The following is a 20,407-nucleotide window of genomic DNA, read 5'->3' as shown; positions in this document are numbered from 1 at the left end:
TCACCCCTCTCCCCTAACCCCAGATGTGCAGGTACAGGGTAGACCAGGAGGTTAGCCAGAGTATGAAGTGATGTTATGTAATAGTTAGATTGTGGACATGAAAATTGTATTATGATGTAATGTAAAAGAGTTTTAAGTTATGTTATGTAATTTGAATATTGAGGATAGAGTTGTGCTTGACCAATACAGATTGTTAATCCCACTTGTATGTACATGGTCTTTATGATATGAGATATGAGGTTATGTTTCAACCAAGCTTATGTATGATGAGATACCCCATTGGAGCATTTGATGAGGGCTCCAGTGGAGGTTTATGTTATGTTTATGTTTATGTACAGGTTGAGCTTGGTTGTTATATGAAAATGTTTACAGGGTTATGAGTATTGTTGATCATGTATGGGATTAAGTAGGATTACAGGTTATGTCAGGCTTGCTACGGTTCCCGGCGGCCTTATGCCGATCTGGATCCTAGCGCCGGTAGCGGTCCGGATTTTCGGGTCGTTACAGCAATGCTTCATATTTGTGTAACTAGTGCAATCAACCTATTACATATAAACATGATGCATGAGCATGCTTTAGGCATTTGATTTCATAAAATAAAGATTGAGTTAGTTCTACTCACCTCTGGCAGACACTGGACTAACTCCGCAACAGCTAACTCTGATGGCCTCCTCGGTCCCTCGGGTCCGATCCTACACAGGTGGACTCGAATGAGGTGCCAACATACTCTAAACAACTCATAAACAACTCCCCAAAAACCCTCTAAAACATCACTTAAACATGCATAGAAAACAACCATGAAAAGGCTGGACAGGGCACTTTCGGCGGCACCTTCGGCGGCCGAACCCTCCCTCCAGAGACGAAACTCGGGCACTTTCGGCGGCACCTTCGGCGGCCGAAAGTCCCACTCCAGAGACGAAAGTCAGGCACTTTCGGCGGCCGAATCCTTCCTTCGGCGGCCGAAAGTCTGCTTTCAAGCCAAAACTCAGCTTTCGGGGGCAAGGTTAGGCGGTCAATCCATGCATCCAAAGGCAGGTTCGGCGGCCGAAACCACCTTCGGCGGCCGAACCTGAGTTCTTCCCAGAAGGGCAGAACTCAGCTTCTCATGCATTCAAGCCTCCCAAACCTTCCAAACACCCCAAAACAAGCACCCAACCTTACCAAAACATGCATAAACCCTTAACCATGCACAAAGGAGCTTAATAGCTTGATTAAACTCCAAAAACAACATCAAAACATACATAGATAGCTTATGACCCACATAGGCCAAAACCATCAAAACAACCCATAATCTCACTTGCTCTTTCCCACTCATGCATACACTCTCCCACATGCATAACCTAGCCTAAACATTCAACATAGCATTATATAAACATACATGAGCATCATATAATATACATTGGGCATAAAACCCACATAAATCCTAACATGCATATCTACCCATACTCTACCATTAAAACCTTTATAAAACTTCAAAAGACACTAGGAAAGCAAAGATCTACACTTACCTCTTGAAGATCGAGGGTTGCGTGATCTCTAACTCGGAGGTGTGGAGAATCCAAGCTCCAAAAGCTCCAAGCTCCCAAAACTTCGATCTAAGCTTTAAAACTCTTCAAAAACAGCCATGGAACTCATGAAAACATGAAGGAGATGAAGAAAAACATGAAAACGGCCAAGGGAGGACAAAAACTCACCTGAGCTCGAGAATGGGGAGAAAACTCGCCCATTTCCGATCTGAGGGCCCTTTATAGGTGGCCTGGTCGAAGACCTTCGGCAGCCTAACGTGCCCCCTAAACTCATGCATGTTCGGCGGCCGAACTTGACTTTCGGCGGCCGAACCTTGGCTCGTTCAAACAAGACTTTCGGAGGCCAAAGGCACTTCCGAAGCCTTTCCATGTTCGGCGGCCGATCTTCACTTTCGGCGGCCGAACCTGGCAAATGCCTCCTTAGTCTTTTCTTTTTAAAACTCAATTCTTTTTCATTTAAAACCATAAAATCAGTAAAAACCTTTTAGAAAACACATTTTACCCCTCTAGAAGCCTCTGGAATCTTCAGAATTCTAGATTCCAACGGAGATTCCGCCGGAAGGTAGGGATTCCGATGCCGGAATCTAGCCGGGTATTACATTCTTTGCCTTTTTTTAGCATTATCATTTATTCGGGCTGCAATCTCCTTATCAAGCTTATCAGAACTGCCTTGGCCCACATAATTCTTGTTCATGTCCGTAATATGGTCCTTAGTCTCCTTAATTACAATGGGTTGACTTTTGCCAAATAAGGAGAAATACTTATTATGTGCTGCCAAATTAGTGTTTTCAAAATTGCTAGTTGATGTCAATCCTGCCACAAATTTCAGTGAAGCAGAATTGTCAGAATCACGCAGTCACAGGCTTGTTGGTCTCTGGTTCCGACGAACAGGTGCTCTGAAGAAATCACCCTAACTAAACTTGATATCTTCTTTCTTCAACCTCAGCCACAAGTCACAAAAAGCCTCCACATGACCCAGTTTTCCACATAGATAGCAAAAAATAGTCAGTTTTTCATATTGAAATTTTACAGTAAAGACAGTACTATCATCTCCAACAAACTTCTTCCGCCGTTTCAAAGGTTGCCAAATGTCCAAACAAACTTTAACTATCATAGGGCCCAGCAACATAACTGAAACATTTTTCATATCATACTCTTTATAGTGGCCACCAAAATTCTCGACCAATTTAGCCAACGTCTCATTATAATAATCAGAAGGGATGTTTTTAATCAGAACCCAAAAATCAGAATGAGTTAGAGGGATATGGAGAGGATTTTCATTATCTTGTATCTCATTCCAAACAATCAAGAATCGATTGTACAACCAAGCGCCCCTATTCCCTATATTTTCAAAATCAACATTATTAAAAAAACTAAAACATATATCTTTTTACCTCTAATTCCATAATAGATACCCCTCTAAAAGATGCCATAAATCTACAAAAGAGATCTGCATATTTTGAAAATTGATTGGATTGTATGTGAGAAAAATCTCCATTATACAGAATCATAAGTGATGATCGGAATATCTCTGGAGTTCTTAATAGAGACAACATCTTCTTCTTCATCGATAGTCAATTGACGCAGATTGTCTTACATGGAAAAGAAAAAAGAAGAATTTAGATTTAATGAAGCGGAAAAGACAAGAGTATCGAGTCATAAAGGGACCACAGAAAGAAACTTATGTCGAAAGTAATAGCGTTAAAACAATCACTTTTTACTACTGATAATGATAATTAAAAAATCTAATTGTTAGAATTAATTAAGAAATTTTTAAAAATATTTTAATATAATTTTTAAAATTAAGTGTTAATTAATAAATTTTTATATTATAGCTACTAAAACGGTCAGTTATGCAGAGTTTGACCAACTTATTTCATGCATGTATGCTAGTTGTTGATGTTACCTTAGCCTCTTCACCATGTGAGTTGCATATCTCATTTAGATTGATGAAATGCTAAGAAAACTTTAATTTAAAACGATTTTTTCAATCAAATCAAATCTATTTGAGTAGGTTAACCGATCAACAAAAGGGTTTCACCAACTAAACAAATAAAATTTCAGACATGACATGTTAGTTTTGGACAAATTTGGACCACGTAATATTTGCTATAAGTTAAAACCAAGTAATGATGGAGCAATCCTCAGCAAAGGCTCTAGAGTACTTGGGTGGAACTTTCTTGCAAAGAGAAAGCAAACTGTAGTAATGGATCCATTGTAAGTACAGTTGATCCCGTTTCTGATCCGTTTCAAAAATTCTTCAGAAACATCCTTTCTCATAAATGTTACTGGGTGCGGACCACCGGCAGACCAATCAACCCAGGTGATGCTCCTATTTGAGTTCAGCTGTGGCCATCTTTTGGTCACAAGAGTTGGCAAGTAATGCTCATCCATGTAGCATGGAGGCTTGCAATGCTTTCTGAAAACTGGATAGTATTTCACATCGGAGACCATCTCCCGGGCAAGTTTCCGGTCAAGTTCAAACCACTGAGAACCTTTCCGCCAATCGGATATGTTCACGGTTGGGCACAGCCGCTTGTTGTAGCGGCCGCGGGCGTTGGCTCTTGGATCATCAAAGGACCCTATGAAGCTTTGCTTGGAGTTGATGAGGTAGTTGTAGATGGTTGTGAAATTGAATATGGGAATGCATGTTTCAGAGAGTAGTAGGAATCTTTCATTGGAGAAGTCAAGAAGAGCATTGGCTAGTAAACGTCTCTCAGCGTCTACCATCGTTGCTCCCCCCCACTCAACTGGCTGCAACAAAGTATTGGAGACCATCATATATATTATTGTTTAATTCAATTGGTTAATTAGCTAGATTAATTAATTCAATTCTAGTTACCTTGCTTGGTATCCTGCGGTTGTAGAAGGCCGATGATTCTGGCGGTTGTTCGGAGAATTCTGGTGAAGTATGGACGTAGATTGAATAGAGACCTTCATGTCCGTCGAAGAACTTCTCCCAAAGTTCTGCCAAAGGCAATCTTCCTCTGGTCAAGAACATGAAGGCAACCTTTGGCGTACGACTGTAGGGGTATTCATCAATGTGAGGCACCATAGAAGCACGCCATAAGAGCTCTTTATCTTTCATGGAATGCCATAGCTCCTTTGGAGCTATCAAATCACTCAAACTTCCACTTGCATTTGGAGATTGGATTAAAGGTGGCAAGGAAGGAGAAGACAATGAAGAGTTGCAAAGCAAATATGAGCATGGATTTTCTGATGAGGCCAAATATTTCTTGACATGATCATTAATGAACATTACAAGAATTACCACGGTTGATCCGATTGATAAACATAGTACTATTGAAGCTGTAACGTGAAGACTGCCACCTCTAACTTGATTTTTGAAGCGTGAGAAGAGATCTTTCACGAACACAGTGAACCTACGCTGTTTCATCCTCGTCCTCAAATTGCTAGAAAAGATTTGTTGTTCTTTCATGCAAATTAGCAAGGGTTCTAAAGCTATAAACCCGTGATGGAGAATTGGCTAAGGTCAGAAAAGTTCTGATATGATCATTGGCTCAGGGGCTTGGCACATGGGAATTGCCAGGACCAGGAGTGTTAATAGCGTGAAACGCAATCCAAACTTGATATTGTGAGAAATAATTAATTAGAAGTTACAGATTACAGATATTGGAAATGGAGCGTTAACCACTGGATAACGTGGGTCGTATGCTCCCATGCATGAAAATGGCAGGGTAAAGGCGTGGCCTTTGTTGGGATAGGACGGTGCACCAGTGAAATAAATCGGCGCAGATACAAACGGCATGAGATCCGAAGGAAAAAAGAGGCAACTTTTTGCTTTTCTATTCAACTTTAGCCTTTTCCCGTTGGTTTTCCTTGGATTTTCATTAGTAACCATTAGTTTCTGTTCACTTGTGGAAAACTACAACAGAATGTATAAAGTGAGAATGTCTCTTGAGGCCTTCTCCGGTTCTCCACTGGTACCTTGGAAAATTCATAATAATTTAACTGAATTAAGAAAGTAAATTACTTTTCCTATAATACTTAATTAGAAAAAACTACTTTTCCTCCTAATAAAGTAAAAGTATCGACTTTCTAAAAAATAAGAATAAATAAATAAATAAAATTTTAATACTCTAAAAATTTAAAGTTTTTTAATTGAATTGCCTCTTAAAAAAGTCTAAGTTGTTTGCATATGCTAGGAGTATTCACCATTAAAACAAAATATATGAAATGAGAAGATCATTAAGTTCAAATCAATCCATTAGCATATTCACCTTTATACTGAGAAAAGGAAATGGATACCTCCTGCTAAGTAGCCATAAGTTGTTATTCGACTTATTGGGCTTTTATTGAATTTTAAGAAAAATAAAAAATATATAAATAATATGATATATATTTATATTACTTAATATAATTAGCTATCAATATTATTATTATTACCGAATCTATCCCAAATTTTAATTATAATTTATCTTTTATTTATACCTATCCTAAACCCATTTATTATTGCCCATATATTACCATCACTAAAAGAATGTACATGTATATTCATATTGGATATTCAAATCCTAGTCTAAAATATTTAAAACAACATTGTGAAAAATTATAGATTTTTAAATAATTAAATAAAAATAATACTATAATTCAATGTCATGTTTCAATTTTATTAAATAACATGCTAAATAACAACAAATTAAAAAATTTAACCATAAAAATTAAATATAAATTCCAAATAAAGAAATTATATAAAAAAACTAACTAAACGGATAAGTGTACCTATAAATACTCGCTTATTATCCTAGTTAAATAGGTTTAAATAACAGTTATTTATCTAATTGAACTAATTAGATATTATTCGATGGTAGAGTTCATACAAGGAAATCGAAAGTAGAACCTTTTAAATTTATTCTACAACACTTACTATCAAGTTAAGTATGTGAATACTAATAAACAAAATCAAACAGCCTTATTTTAGGAAGCTTTCAATATGAGGGATGAGTTCCCTTCTTGTCAAATATTCTTGGAAAATTATTTTTTCATTTCCATATACGAACTATTTTCTACGAAAAAATGGAGTCTTTAGAATCTATTCCGCCTAAGTTGGATGATAAAGAAATCACAATTATATTATTTACCCACCGTGCATAATAGGTTCAAAGTTAGAGAGAATCTGCTTAAAGACTATGGGAGAGAAGAATGCACATAATCTGCTGCCTTTGCCTAATATCATCCAAATATAAGGGCTCCCCTACGTCAATTGGGCTTCCACTGAAGCTGGTTAATAAAACATATCTCACTTGAGCAAATTCACTGAACCGTTTTCTAAAAGGAAACAGTGTAATCCTAAACAATACAACTCAATGGGAGGGCCTGGGCCTGATCCTGGGTCATTATAAAAGGAAAAACAGTTAATGGCACTGTTTCTGGAAAAGTATCAGGATATTTTTAGCATTATATAATAATGTCCTCTTGCCATATTGCAAAAGTTACTACCACATTAAATTCACAGTAGATAACTTTGTAGTGTAGTCCTAAACAATACAACTTCATTCATTCTATTTGCAATTAAACTTGTATTTAACTGAGTACGTCGCAGCAAAGCCAGCCACTGCTCCAGCGATAAGTAACTTACTCATATTTTGCTTATAATTTGACAGAAAACCACCAGCAAGGTAAGCCAAAGTCCATCTGACAAGGAAGTGCAGCCCACAAGTTGTTTGGAACTTCTGAGTTGAAAATTCCTGCAAAACAGATTACACTAGTAAGTCCTGCTGTTCCTGTGCAATTCTGATTAATATTTTGTTTTGCAGAATGTGAAATTAGCATGTCATGAAAATAATTGCATGGAAATTTGGGGTCTATGTGGTTGATGACTAGCAAAAATTAGTGAAGTGGTCCAACCTAAGAAATGTTGTGAGCAGGTCAAATGGAGCAGCTTTCCTCATTTGGACTCAAATTTACCCAAGTCATCAACAAATGTGGTCACGCTGCAATTGAAATTATCTAAAGAGAAGCCCTGCACGTTCCCAGATGAATTGGGGGTTTGAATTTTGATACAAAAAGAGAAATATGCCATTAACTGGTGCATCAGCAATTTAGAAATTCAAACCACCTCTAAATTATTGTCCAATAGAGCACATTCCATTTCCAAATTGTCCAGAAAAGTGCTATAATTACATGGAGCAGAAGAATTCCATGTAAAACCGCCATGTCATGCAAGAAGATATGCAAGTGAGTAATGATAACACTCTAGTATGGCCTATGTTGTGCAAATCTGTAAAAGCTTTAGGGATAAAATACATAGTAAACGTTTTATTGAATAACATTTGCATTATGCATGTAAACAATTCAGTTATGAAGGCAATGTCAGTAGGATATTGTATTTTTTTTTACAAGTGTTATAGCCATGTAAGAATTATAGGCCTAATTTCTTGTACAAGTTTTGCGGATACAGCTACAACCAAGATCACAACCATGAACTACGATCCTTTTTTCTTCCATCACCCCCCCCCCCCCTTCTACCGTAATTTTTGGACGGGATGGGTAAAGCAAATCACGCAGGTATTTTCTATTCAACCAACCTCAATTTTATTTTTATGTAGATTTCTTAGCTATAACCAACAAATAAGTTGCCCTGTCTAAGACCAACTCCCCGCCCCTTGTTCTTTTGACAACAGACAACCTACCACTAAATAATAACCATTGCACTTATGAAGATAGTCTCCTGACTTGCCACAGCAACTATTAGTAGAAAATAATTAAAGAAGGTGAAATGTGCACATAAAAACTATTTGTTCATGAACACAATCCATGTACATGCCTCCATATAAAGAGAAAGAAAAGTCATAACATAAAATTAGCATAACCTACCTTTGGTAATTTATTTTGCTGAGCTAGATGATCAACATGAAGCCGCACATTTGATGCAGCAGCAATCCAAGCTCTGCGATCAACATCACAATAAACACTGGCAACTATGTCGATTAATGTCTTTGCTCCATTTTCTATAGCTTTCAAGATGGCTGTTTCCCTACTTCTGCGATTCCTGGGGGAAAAAGTTACAGTATCAGCAGCGCGCAATTGCAAATCATGTCAACACATCTAGCAAAATTCAGTGAGCTAGAGATTTTTGATTAAATATTAAGATCATCAGCCTATTTATCCAGACAGTGAGCAACAAAATGCATCTTGCAAAGATTTATGTTCATAACTTATTTGAGCTTGTTACCATCTGACCAATCCTTATTGTTGAATCCCACATCGGTTGTGGAAAGGGGTAATGTGCCCCTTATATGGGCCATAGGCACTCCTCCCCCTTGAGCTAGCTTTTGGGGTGAGTTAGGCCTGGCCCAAATTTAACATGGTATCAGAGCCTCCCCATCCGATGTTGAGCGCCCCATAAATGTGCCACGCACCAGTAAAAAATTATGGGCGTGAAGGGGTGTGTTGAATCCCACATCGGTTGTGGAAAGGGGTAATGTGCCCCTTATATGGGCCATAGGCACTCCTCCCCCTTGTTGAGCTAGCTTTTGGAGTGAGCTAGGCCAGACCCAAATTTAACACTTATATTATACATACATACTATATATATATATGTCTGCAACCTGAGATCTTATTGGCATAAAGGAGAAAAGAAAATGCTTGACAATGATGTAAAACAAATTCCTAAAAGGCTACAATTAGTGAATTTCTACACAAAATCAAGTCACAAGCATATTGGTACTGGATCAATATAGTTTTGTGGTAAAATGAATGTGCTTCATGTCATACTTGAGATACGCACAAAGCATGTGCTTTGGCCATAGATTGACTCTCCCGTGCATTGGGATCAAAGCATTTGGGGCAAGCTCAATAAATTTGTAAGTTGACTGGAAGTAATCCTGCATAAACAATAAAAATCATCAACAACTGAGATTCTGACTAAATTAGCTTTAAATGCATAAAGAAGCTCAAACTAATATTAAAATTCCTTGATAATTTTTTACTTCATTTCATTTTCTGTTGAGCATTTTTCTTTAATTGCTATAGCAACTTTGCGCTGTTCTTGTCAGATGCAGGGTTTGCAATTGCAGTTGTAAATATGATTCAGTTAAAACAGATATTCGCACACTCCACTAAACTAGAGATGGGAAAAGTGGCAGTGTAGGCCTCCATTTTCCCCAACATAAGCAAGTGTCTTAGAAGCAGACATAGCGGGAGTTCAAATCTCCATTTTCCCCAACATAAGCAACAGGATCTGTTAATCAGTTGCACTAAGAAATCTAAACAACAATACACCATTCATGTTAACAAAAATCACAATAATTTTTTTCTACATAATGACTTCCAATATCTGTTTTCAAAGTTCTGAAAAATCTGTAACAGTACATCAGAAATTTTCTCCAAGGAAACAGCAATAAGAACAGAATAACAAACGAACTAACGAAAAGCACTTATACAAACATAGAAGCACACAATAAAATAGACTGCAAAAATTTGGGACACGAAAGGAGAAGAAAATCCTATATGTGTCTGCAAATGCATGCGCGGGTGTCTGTTTTTCAACCTCTATAAGTGAAGATGACAGAGTAATTTGGAATCCCTAGGCACATTAGTATAGTTAGAAAATGAAGAGGACATAGATAACCGTAGTAGATGAGTGGAGGTACGGAAAAATTAAAAAGAAATCAGAACTGCAAAGGGAAACCCGGAATAGCACTGTGGAAATAACAGTTCATGAATTGAACAAGTTTCCATATGTCAAATGAATAAATGAAAGTCCCGCTCCCATAGGTAGGATATTTCCCCTGTTCTGAGCTCCATCTGACACAGGATGGAATAATTATCTACGCCAAATCATTTCCACTCTTCCTTACCTTTTCAAACAAGCCAATATATCTGTTGCTATCTTCAGAAAATGTAAAACAATCTAATTTATGAGTTGCATCTTTAACCAAACACAATTCTATAAGAATGAAACTGTTAACACTGTAATTTGCAAATCACAAGATTAATAATAATATATCATCAGGCTTCTTTATCTACTTACAGTCATATTCCCTCCAGAAGCAACATCTAGGATAGCACTCCCTTGACTGCAACAAAGCCATGGATCCATTAGCAAAACAATTCCTGGTGAATGAGACATGCCATATAACACATAAGGATGCTGAGAAGTTCACAAAGGAGATGTGTCTTTCTGCATGACCTCAAATGTGTGCTAGGTTCACATATGCAAACAATAAAAACAGGACAAACTTAAAACATGAAGGCAGAAGGAAAGAAAATTCCTACATTTGAGATATCTGTCCTTTCAAGTTTTGTGCATGGCTATTCTAGAAAAAATATCATCACAAATTTATGGTTCAGTCACCACTGTATGGATTTTTTCTAACTGTTTTATTATTTATCATATAAACTGTTGACTTATTTGTTGATTCTAGTGATATTATTTGATTTGATTATGGATTTTAGGCATAAATTAGGATTTTTAATTATTTATGTAATTATTCTTTGATTATTTGCTTCCTGTTTAGTTGTAATTCTGTGTATAAATAGTTATGTAAATCACTTGTAAAGATTAAGAGTGAAATACAAGAATACTTTAAAATTCTCCAAAATTCTTCATGGTATCGGAGTTTTTTGTTGATTTTAGAGTTTAAATTCAGTTTTACTTCTTTGGAATTTTAAAATCCTGAATCTACCTTTTTAGTACTATCCTATCTAGGGATCTTTTCACATCTTACTGTCGGCACCAGAAGGATTGTCGGACCGTCACCGACCAGATCGCCCAGCTTCGACGCCGGAAAGTCATGCACGTGAGGCTCATATGCCCTCCCTTCTCGGTGTGTGAGACACCGTTCAATGCTGCTTCACCGCTCTGATCACTCCGGCGCCGATTCCGACCCTCTTTCCGGTCTTCTCGTGCCCCTACTTAGTCTTTTAGTGATTCAATTGGACTCTCTTTTGTGTACAGCCTAAGTACCTCCTATTCTTTCACAGTTCATTTGTTTTTACCATGGCAGAAGGTAAAAAGGTATTGATTCCTAACTATGATAATCATTCCTTACAAATTAGTCCCGTAAAACTTGATGGAACCAATTATTTTGCTTGATCAAGGTCTTATTTGTTGTTTATCAAGACTAGAGGACTGCAGAGCTATGTCACTGGTAATAAGAAGCAACCACATGAGAATGATCCGGATTTTCCTCAATGAAACTCAAATAATTGTCTTGTTATGACACAATTACTTAACTCTATGTAACCTCATATCTCTAAATCCTATTTGTTAATTGATACTGCTGCAAAGATATGTAAAGTTTTATCCTTAACTTATTCTAAGATTGGGAATGATGCCCAAATTTATGATATTCGAAATAAGATCCATGGTACTAAGCAAGGAGAAATGACAATCCCCCAATTTTATTCTGAATTTTGTGGCTTATAGCAGGAGCTTAATTACTATCAAGACTTCCAGGCAGACTGTACTGGAGATGCAGAAAATGATTTAAAAGGAATGGGTTTATGATTTTCTTGCAGGATTGAATAACGAACATGATCCAAATCGAGTCCAAATATTAGGAAAAAATTATTTTCCTTCTCTAAAAGAGGTCCATGCCCATGTTCAATAAGAGGAAAGTCGCTGACATGCCATGCTCTATACTGCACCAGTTGAAAAGGCTGGGTTGACTACTAGTTTGAGCACATCCTAGCCTCCTAATTCTGAGAAAAATCACTTGCATCGTGACTATTGTGGGAAACTGAGGCATACCAAGAAGACTTGCTGGAAGTTATATGGCTGTCTCACTAGAGGCTGTGGAGGGAAACAATAAGATACCTTTAGAGCTCAAACTAATTTAGCAGAAACTGTGGAGGAGCTCTTTAAGGAGACAACAGCTGCTAAGTTTCTTTTCCCTAATGAAATTCAAAGTCTCAAGCGCCTCTTGTCTCGTATTTACACCTCTTTCTCCTCTGGTGCCACATTTAACTTTGTAAAGTCAGGTAATGCTTCCTCTCTTGATACTATCCGATAGATTATTGATTCTGGTGCGAATAGACACATGACAGGCTCTTCTAAATGTTTTCTCAATTATTTTTCTTCTCTAGTCAAAGACAATGTTGAAATTACCGATGGCTCTTTTACTCCTATATCCAGAACAAGTTTTGTTATTTGTGTATCAAATATTAAATAATCATCTGTCCTTCATCCTTCATGTTTCCTGTTTTCCTATCAACCTTTTATCTGTCAGTGCTATCACCAATACTTTTAACTGAAAAATTGAATTCTTTCCTGATCATTGTGTTATTCAGGATCTTCTCATAGGAAAGAGGATTGGCAATGATAGACTGCATGATGGTTTATACATATTGAAAAGTGATCCAGGTTCTCCGATATCTTAAGCCTGTTTTGAATAAAGTAAAGGTGTCAATCAGAAAATACTACAGTGGCACAGGCGGTTAAGGCATCCATCATTTTTTGTTTTAGAAAAATTTTATTATAGTTTGTTTGTTAGAACTCAATTTGGTTCTTTATTTTGTGATGTTTGTGAGTATGCTAAGTACACTAGAACCTCCTATTTTTTGAATCATAATAAAAGTCAAATACCTTTTGTGACTATTCATTATGATGTTTGGGAGCCTACTTAAACTGTCTCCTTATCTGGTAATCGATGGTTTGTCACTTTTATTTTGTTGTTGCACTCGAATGACTTGGGTCTATTTGATTAAAGCTAAAAGTAATGTCTTTTCTTGTTTTCGATCCTTTCACAAGATGATTTGTACAGGTGAAAATTTTGAGAACCGACAATAGAAAGAAATATATAAATAGTAGGTTTTCTGCTTATTTGGAGACCAATGGGATAGTACACTAGACAAATTGTCCTTATACTAGTGCACAAAATGGTGTTGCAAGAAAGAAAAATAGACATCTATTAGAGGTAGGTCGATCTCTTATGTTCACCATGAACCTACCCAAAATATATTAAGAAGATGCAAGTCTTTATTTACTTATTTTATAAATAGAATGTCGGTTCATCCAAAGCATATTGGAAAGATGCAGTCCTTTTATTTACTTATCTTATAACTAGAATGCCACTCAAGACCTTTGACTTTATGAGTCTTTTGGAGGTTCTTCCTGTAAGGAAGGAATTCATACATTAGATCCCACGGTTCTGTATGGAAGAAATTCATACATTTGACTTATTTGCTGATTCTAGTGATATGATTTGATTTGATTACGGATTCTAGATATAAATTAGGATTCTTAATTATCTGTGTAATTATTTTTTGATTATTTACTTCATGTTCTTTGTGTATAAATAGTCATGTAAAGCACTTATAAAATTCAAGAGTGAAATACAAAAATCCTCTAAAATTCTCCAAAATTCTTCATAAACAAAAGTCAAAAACGATTTTCCATTGGATATAAACATAGGCATGCCGACTAAATTACACACATGCAAATACAGTTATCATAATTACATAAATCCCAGCCACAGCCTTCATTTACATGTATATGTATACTACTGATTCATAATAACAAAAAATGTGTTGTAATGCATGAGACACATTTTGGGCCCTAAGGACAATATGCATCTTTCATTGCAAGGAGGCTGTTTCATGGAACCCATGAACTCCGCAATTGTAGAATAACCTTACAATTTCACCATAGCTCACCCTTTTATGTAAATGTAGAAGGCTGGTCATTTTGGCACAATATGATTATTTACGATTTCCTATTATGAAAATGGCAAGTAATCCTGATCATCATTGACAAAACTTATTGGTCAAATGGTTGAAACATTCATCCACAATGACAGTCTTCTAGAGAATCTTACCCCACACAATGATCCCCTACAATCAATGAATGAGTGCTGATATGAAGTAATGCCATGTGGCCATCTGTATGTCCCTGAAGAAAGAACAATAATATATTTAGAGCCAAAAATTAAAAAGGTGGCTTCATTTAAGAGAAAAGAGGTGAAGTCATATATAAAATGTATATTTCTAACACAAAAAGTGACCAATCACATTACACCCAATAGGCAAGAATTAGCATATACTTTGAACAACAGATAATATAATTTTCAACCAGATTATGCCTGCATAATATATTTTCGAACTTCTTACAGAATATATGTAATTTTTCCTAAACTAATTACAATCCCTCATCACATCTTTAACTTCAAAAACAGAAAAACAAAATACAAACAACAAGACTTACCGGAGCAAAAATGACTTTCAACCTTTGACCACCAATGCAAAGGTCTTCTCCCCCAGAAACTGGGGTATAGCCAAGAGGCCAATCCTCTGGCATCATGTGAAGTTTATTAAAGTTACACAAACTGAAGGAGATTTGAACATTATGTTTACAAACCAAGAAAAAAAGATAAATTCGTGATTCTATGCTTCGACATTGCATTTACTGTTTTATTTATTTTTGAAAGATAAAACATTGGGCATCTACCAATTAAAATTGGTTCCAAGCATATTGAGCAGAGGCTATGGTTACAAATATGACCCTGCAACAGCCTTTGACAAAATGATAGTCAAAATGGAAAGTAAAAGATGATAATTATAACCTTTTCCAATGCGGTGCATGGTGTTCTCATGTGCTAATAAGGTGGCATCAGGATTACACTTTTGGATGATAGAAAGACCTGAAACAAACCATGAAGAAACAAATTAATCAGTATAAAAACTGTTTTTATGACTCGTAAAACTTGTAGATTGATGCAGATAAACAAACAATTTAATAAGTATATATCTCAAGTGAGAGATAAGGAACCAAACATTTAAAAAAATGACATAAAAGGAAGTCAAGTTTGCTGCATCTGATATTACTGCTTCATGGGAATATACTGTTCTCCAATCACAATTTTGGTAGAGACATTATTATTCTAGTCATTTAGGAGAGTAGTAGCAAGACTAATTTTATGTAGTAGAACAGAAACTCTGGACTAAAAACAAGTAGAAGCAAACTAAGAAACCAAAATCTTGTGCTTGCTAACTAAGCTTTCTCTTACTTGTGAAAGAAAAATCTTGTATAATTTTCTCTTGCCTTAAGGCTTAGTGGCATAAGCCTCATTGCAAAATGCAAGGAATTTTTGACCTAAGCTCTAGGTTCAAAATGAAGAGGGATGAGTAGTGGTATATGGGAATTGGAGAGCTAAACTCTAGTTGTGTAGCTTAGCTGGGAAACAACATGTAAAAATCTCAATTTAAGTTAAACTATTACAATAGTCTTACCATCAACATGGTCACGGTGGTGATGGGTGACAAAGACAATTAACTTTCTGGGGAGGGCAGAGACAATTTTCAAGAGCTGATCAAGGAAAGAAAAAGCACCGATTAAATTTAAAATTGAATAACAGAAGTTGCAAGAATAAATTATTTACACCGACACTGAAAATTTCAGTGACATCATAAACAGTGCAAGCAAATAAAAAAATGAAAATAGAGACCCATGCAAGAACTAACCAATCATGATATAAAGTGGTTAATGATAATTAAGCTGAATTCAGATAGATTACAAGAATTTTACTTATTTCCTTTGTCTGGGTTGGGTAGCAGATTGAATTTGACAAAGAAATTTCTCTCAACATGAATCTAGGTGTGCTGCATGAAGAATCATGCGTTCTTTTAGTGTCAAGTTATACTTTTAAGCCCATAATAATAGAACTAGGACAATAGCCACATTGGGATAGATTACATACCACAGTATCTCTTCCATATGCCAAACTGAAGAACTTTTGCAGATCTTAAATGACTTGTGAAATATTTTGACTTAGTGATACACATATTATAAAATTCAAACAAGATAGGTATTCTCTTAGCCCTAGCCTAAAAGAGAAAATTATGAGAATCTACATATGTACATATACTATGGCATACATAAATTTGAAACTCCAGTCCAGGATATATCATGTATATAACTAGAGTAATTGCCACAGTAGGTCAAGAAAGTGCGTAAGATACATTATATGTCCAAGTTCTTACAAGGTCATGTGAGCTACCATGTCTGTGCAAAATGTGGCAGAAAGAAATTAATTTATCAAGGGCATCAAGCTGTGGTCAAGGAACAAAATACCTCCCCATGAAAATCAGCAAGGCATCCTGGATCCACTATCAATGCATCACCACTAGCTACAAACTTATAATCCCCACATTCAGTTGAGACGCTCTGAGGTGCAAATATAATCACGTTTGTTGTATGGAAAGGCTTTTGTGTCCTACTTTTCATAGGTACAAGTGTAACACCTGGAGGGTACTCCTGAAAAAGAGAGTTAATGTCATTTCTGCAGAAGTAGAGTTCATATAAACATGCATGGGAATAACAGGAAATTATTTAAAATAACAGATATTTGTATCTGTAGGGTTTTGACAAAGTTCAAGAATGAAGGTATCTGAGAGCCAAATCATTACTTAAATACCAAGCGCATCTAATGGACCGTACAAAATTGTACAATGAACTACTTCTAGTGCAAACAGGACAAAATGAGCACATGCTTGTCCCCCCTATTCCAGGGTTGCTTTTAAGTGTACATAGCTTAACTCTAAAATCACAGTAGAAACAGCTCAATAAAGTTGAAAAATATCCAAGCCCACCTACATTTTCTTTTCTGCTTTTATTATGAAAATAACAAAATAAAACAGTAACTGCCTGACAATTATTTTTTTCTGAAAAAGAGACTCAGAAAATAAGCTTCTAATTCCAGAAAAGTGCAATCAAACCTGATGCTTCAAAGTGGTATGAACTTTTGGCTCTGCATATTGCACAGCATCATTTATAACACCAATCACTGCCAAAGGCCCTACACGGTCGCTACTTGGTTTGACATCCAAAAGCCAGTTTAGACAACTCTGGATATGCATCCATTTACACAGTTCTGCGCACAAAATTATGTTCCCAGGTGAGTTGCAATTTTTGTTGGTGAAGATGAATAAAACAAATAATTAAAATAATCATATTAATGCTAATACTTTGAAGATGATTGCTGGTATAAATTAAAAAAGACAAAGACAAGGTTCCTACTTTCAACAAGATGATATGGGTTTTTTTATCAGAGATAAAAACACGCTAGGTCAGGGATAAGACTGGACTATTGTCAAAACCATATCAATTTTGAGAAAGTTCTTGGTCCTACATAAGCCTTACTCACACACACTTCACAATCAGACTTCACAACCAGGATCTTGAAGGACAGGCCCATGGGGCATGCCCTGAAGGGAACTCAACCCAATGTCCATACCACTCTATGCACACACACCGGCTCACCCATGGCTTTGTGCCTTTTTTTATAGAAATAAAAGGCACACTTGACTAAGGGAAAAGACTGGACTATTGTCAAAACCGCCACTGGACTATTGTCAAAACCATGGCAATCTTGACAAAATCTTTGGTCCTATACAAGCCTTGCTCACACACGCTCCGCAAGATCATATGGGTTGGCTCCATAATCATTCCCACCAAAGTCCATCAATCTATTGTCATCTAATTATTTGGTGACAAAATCAACATCAAACTGTAACTTGGTTTCCAATGCAACACTAATGTAGACCATTATCAGACTATAAATTAACATTTTTACTAACAACAGACCTGGTAAACTCTCATTGCCGCCTGTCAATCCCGTAACGTATATTGTATGAGCGGGCAATCCTGGTCCAAACTCAGGTTCCTCCACTAACTTGAGAAATTTCCAGTCTCCTTTATCAACTGCCTCAATTCGCACTTGCTCCAATACCTTAATTCTAATTCTAAATTAAAAACAAAATTGTAATATTAGCATTAGCAGCGTGAGTACTCGTAAAATACCCTGTTAATTGCTGATTGAATATCATATTTCCTGAAATTGATTTTGGGCAAAAGCGACTCCATGCCTTCGATCGCTATTCCAGGCTCCAATTCTCCGTCTAGAAGGTTTAGTTTAGTTGATGGCAAGTCCCATAGATCAGTATCAACGAATGAGTCATATTCTTCATCGAAGAATTTTGGAGGTGGGGTTTGCTTTACCAACAGAAATTCGTTCTCATTTAAGCAGTTCTTGAGGATCAAGGCGAGATTGTAAGTGGCCATGGTTGCGGTGTGGAGAGAGACGGAAGAGTGAGGGGTTTAGAGATTGACCGATGGAGAGTTAAGGATGAAGTTGCACCAAAATGAAGGCGAAGTGGGTGGGAATTTATGGTATTGAGTGGCAATTTCAATTGGTTAAGGTGCAAAGAGAATTTTGGTGAGGAAGGTGAATTTGGTGAAAACTGGCAAGTTAGTTCAGTACTTCCCTTGGTATTACCGTTATTCGGGTAATTTTAATTATATATATATATATATATATATTTTTTTTTTTAAAAAGAAAATTCCGTTTGCTACTATTTTCGAGTTTATTAATTTCACTTTCCCAATCCTAAACCTGAAAATTTCGTTAGTTCTCAGAATATGTTTTTATTGTTCTCTCGAACCGAAATTAAATTTACAATGTTGTGGTTGATCCCTGAAATTTCAGGGGTCTGCAGCCAAGCAAATGAACGAGCTCGACGGTGACGGTCAGTTTGAAACTCAAACAAATAATATGTTTATCCTTTGTTTGGATGGGGAAAATGGAAAGAGAGTTTATTTGGATTGAGGGAAACGAGGAGAAAAGAAAAAAAAAAGTAATATGAAGCTCAAACAGATAATATGTTGACCCTTTTAGAGAATGTGTAAGCCGAAGTGCTTGTTCCTATATGAACTTTTATTTTTAAAGAAAGCCATTTAACTTATAATATCTTTACTTTGATTTTTCAATGTGAATTTTTTTTATTTTAATTTAATTGATTTAATATTTATATTTTAATATAATTTTAATTGATATATAAATTTTTAAATTTAATAATTTACGTGATAATTTAACTGATACATTATTATTATTATTTAAATATTTATATAAAATAAACTCATTAATTTAAACTCCATTTACTTTTCAAATATTCTACCAGCAATGGCATTTCAGGAAAAAAAACAATATTGAATTCATATTTATATAAATTAAATCATTAAACATCCAATTAAATAGTTAAATATATTTTTATAAATAAATTTTAATATATATAATATATTTTAATAAATATTCTCTTTTTTCGAATGAGAAATTTAGAGCTGCTCTTTTTCAGATGCATTCAGACAATGCATATAGGTCGGATGAGTTAAATCCTGTATTTTTTCAGAGATTTTGACATTTGATTGGTAATGATGTTTCAATGGTTATCGCCTATGGTTTTAAAAAAGTACTTTTACTTCTTCTCTTATTAAAACATTAATTGTTTTGATCCCTAAAGTGAATAGCTCTGAAATTATTAAAGACTTTCGTCCAATTGCGTTATGTAATGTGTTATATAAGATTGTGGTTAAAGTTTTGGCGAACAGATTTAAAATGATCATTCCTATGATTATCTTTGAGAATCAGTCTGCCTTTATCCCTCATCGGTTGATGACTGATAATGTTATGATTGAGTTTGAAATGATTCACGATATGAAAATTAATAAGGGCAGAAATGATGGTAATTGTGCACTTAAAATTGATATTTCTAAGGCTTATAATATGATAGAGTGAGAGTTTCTAAAAAGTATGCTGGAATGATTTGGTTTTTCTACTCAATGTAATAGGTGGTTGACTATGTACTTTTCGGAAGTTTCTTACAATATCAAATTTAATGATGATTGAATTAGTCGTATTGTGCCTGGTAGAGGTCTTCGACAGGGAATCCTATTTCTCTGTATCTCTATTTGGTGTGTGTGGAAAGTTTATCATTACTACTTAAAGATGTTGAATATAGGGGCTGGTTGTAGGGCTTTAGGGTAGGTGTTAGATGCCCAAAGATCTCACATTTATTTTTTGCAGATGATTTTCTGCTATTTTTTAATGCTAGACTGGAGGAAGCAGATAGTATTAAATCTATTC

The 20,407-nt window shown here is 35.8% G+C and overlaps 2 protein-coding genes across 3 annotated transcripts; both read right to left on the bottom strand.

Annotated features, from left to right (window-relative positions):
• Positions 1 to 3,452: 3,452 nt before the first annotated feature.
• LOC110630799 (glycosyltransferase BC10) lies at positions 3,453 to 5,520 on the bottom strand. The gene is made up of 2 exons (XM_021778384.2): positions 4,369 to 5,520; positions 3,453 to 4,280 (listed from the first exon to the last, which is right to left on the bottom strand). Exons 1-2 carry the CDS (start codon positions 4,963 to 4,965, stop codon positions 3,636 to 3,638), a joined length of 1,242 nt encoding a protein of 413 aa, XP_021634076.2. The 5' UTR covers positions 4,966 to 5,520; the 3' UTR covers positions 3,453 to 3,635.
• A 1,393-nt stretch (positions 5,521 to 6,913) lies between these two features.
• Positions 6,914 to 18,753, bottom strand: LOC110599995. Of its 2 annotated transcripts, XM_021736655.2 has the most exons (13): positions 18,289 to 18,753; positions 18,073 to 18,217; positions 17,205 to 17,359; positions 16,561 to 16,743; positions 15,720 to 15,795; positions 15,053 to 15,130; positions 14,695 to 14,780; positions 14,309 to 14,382; positions 10,522 to 10,567; positions 9,264 to 9,373; positions 8,364 to 8,538; positions 7,395 to 7,509; positions 6,914 to 7,234 (listed from the first exon to the last, which is right to left on the bottom strand). In XM_021736655.2, the coding sequence occupies exons 1-12, from the start codon at positions 18,547 to 18,549 to the stop codon at positions 7,435 to 7,437; spliced, it is 1,464 nt and encodes a 487-aa protein (XP_021592347.1). In that variant the 5' UTR covers positions 18,550 to 18,753; the 3' UTR covers positions 6,914 to 7,234; positions 7,395 to 7,434. The 2 variants fall into 2 exon arrangements, with proteins under 2 accessions (XP_021592347.1, XP_021592345.1); XM_021736653.2 differs by lacking the exon at positions 7,395 to 7,509.
• Between the last annotated feature and the right edge of the window lie 1,654 nt (positions 18,754 to 20,407).

This window comes from Manihot esculenta, chromosome 14, assembly GCF_001659605.2.
Source record: "Manihot esculenta cultivar AM560-2 chromosome 14, M.esculenta_v8, whole genome shotgun sequence".
In the NCBI taxonomy this organism is placed as follows: Eukaryota; Viridiplantae; Streptophyta; class Magnoliopsida; order Malpighiales; family Euphorbiaceae; genus Manihot; species Manihot esculenta.
Note: the sequence above shows the minus strand (reverse complement) of the source record. Positions and strands in the feature narration are given on the sequence as shown.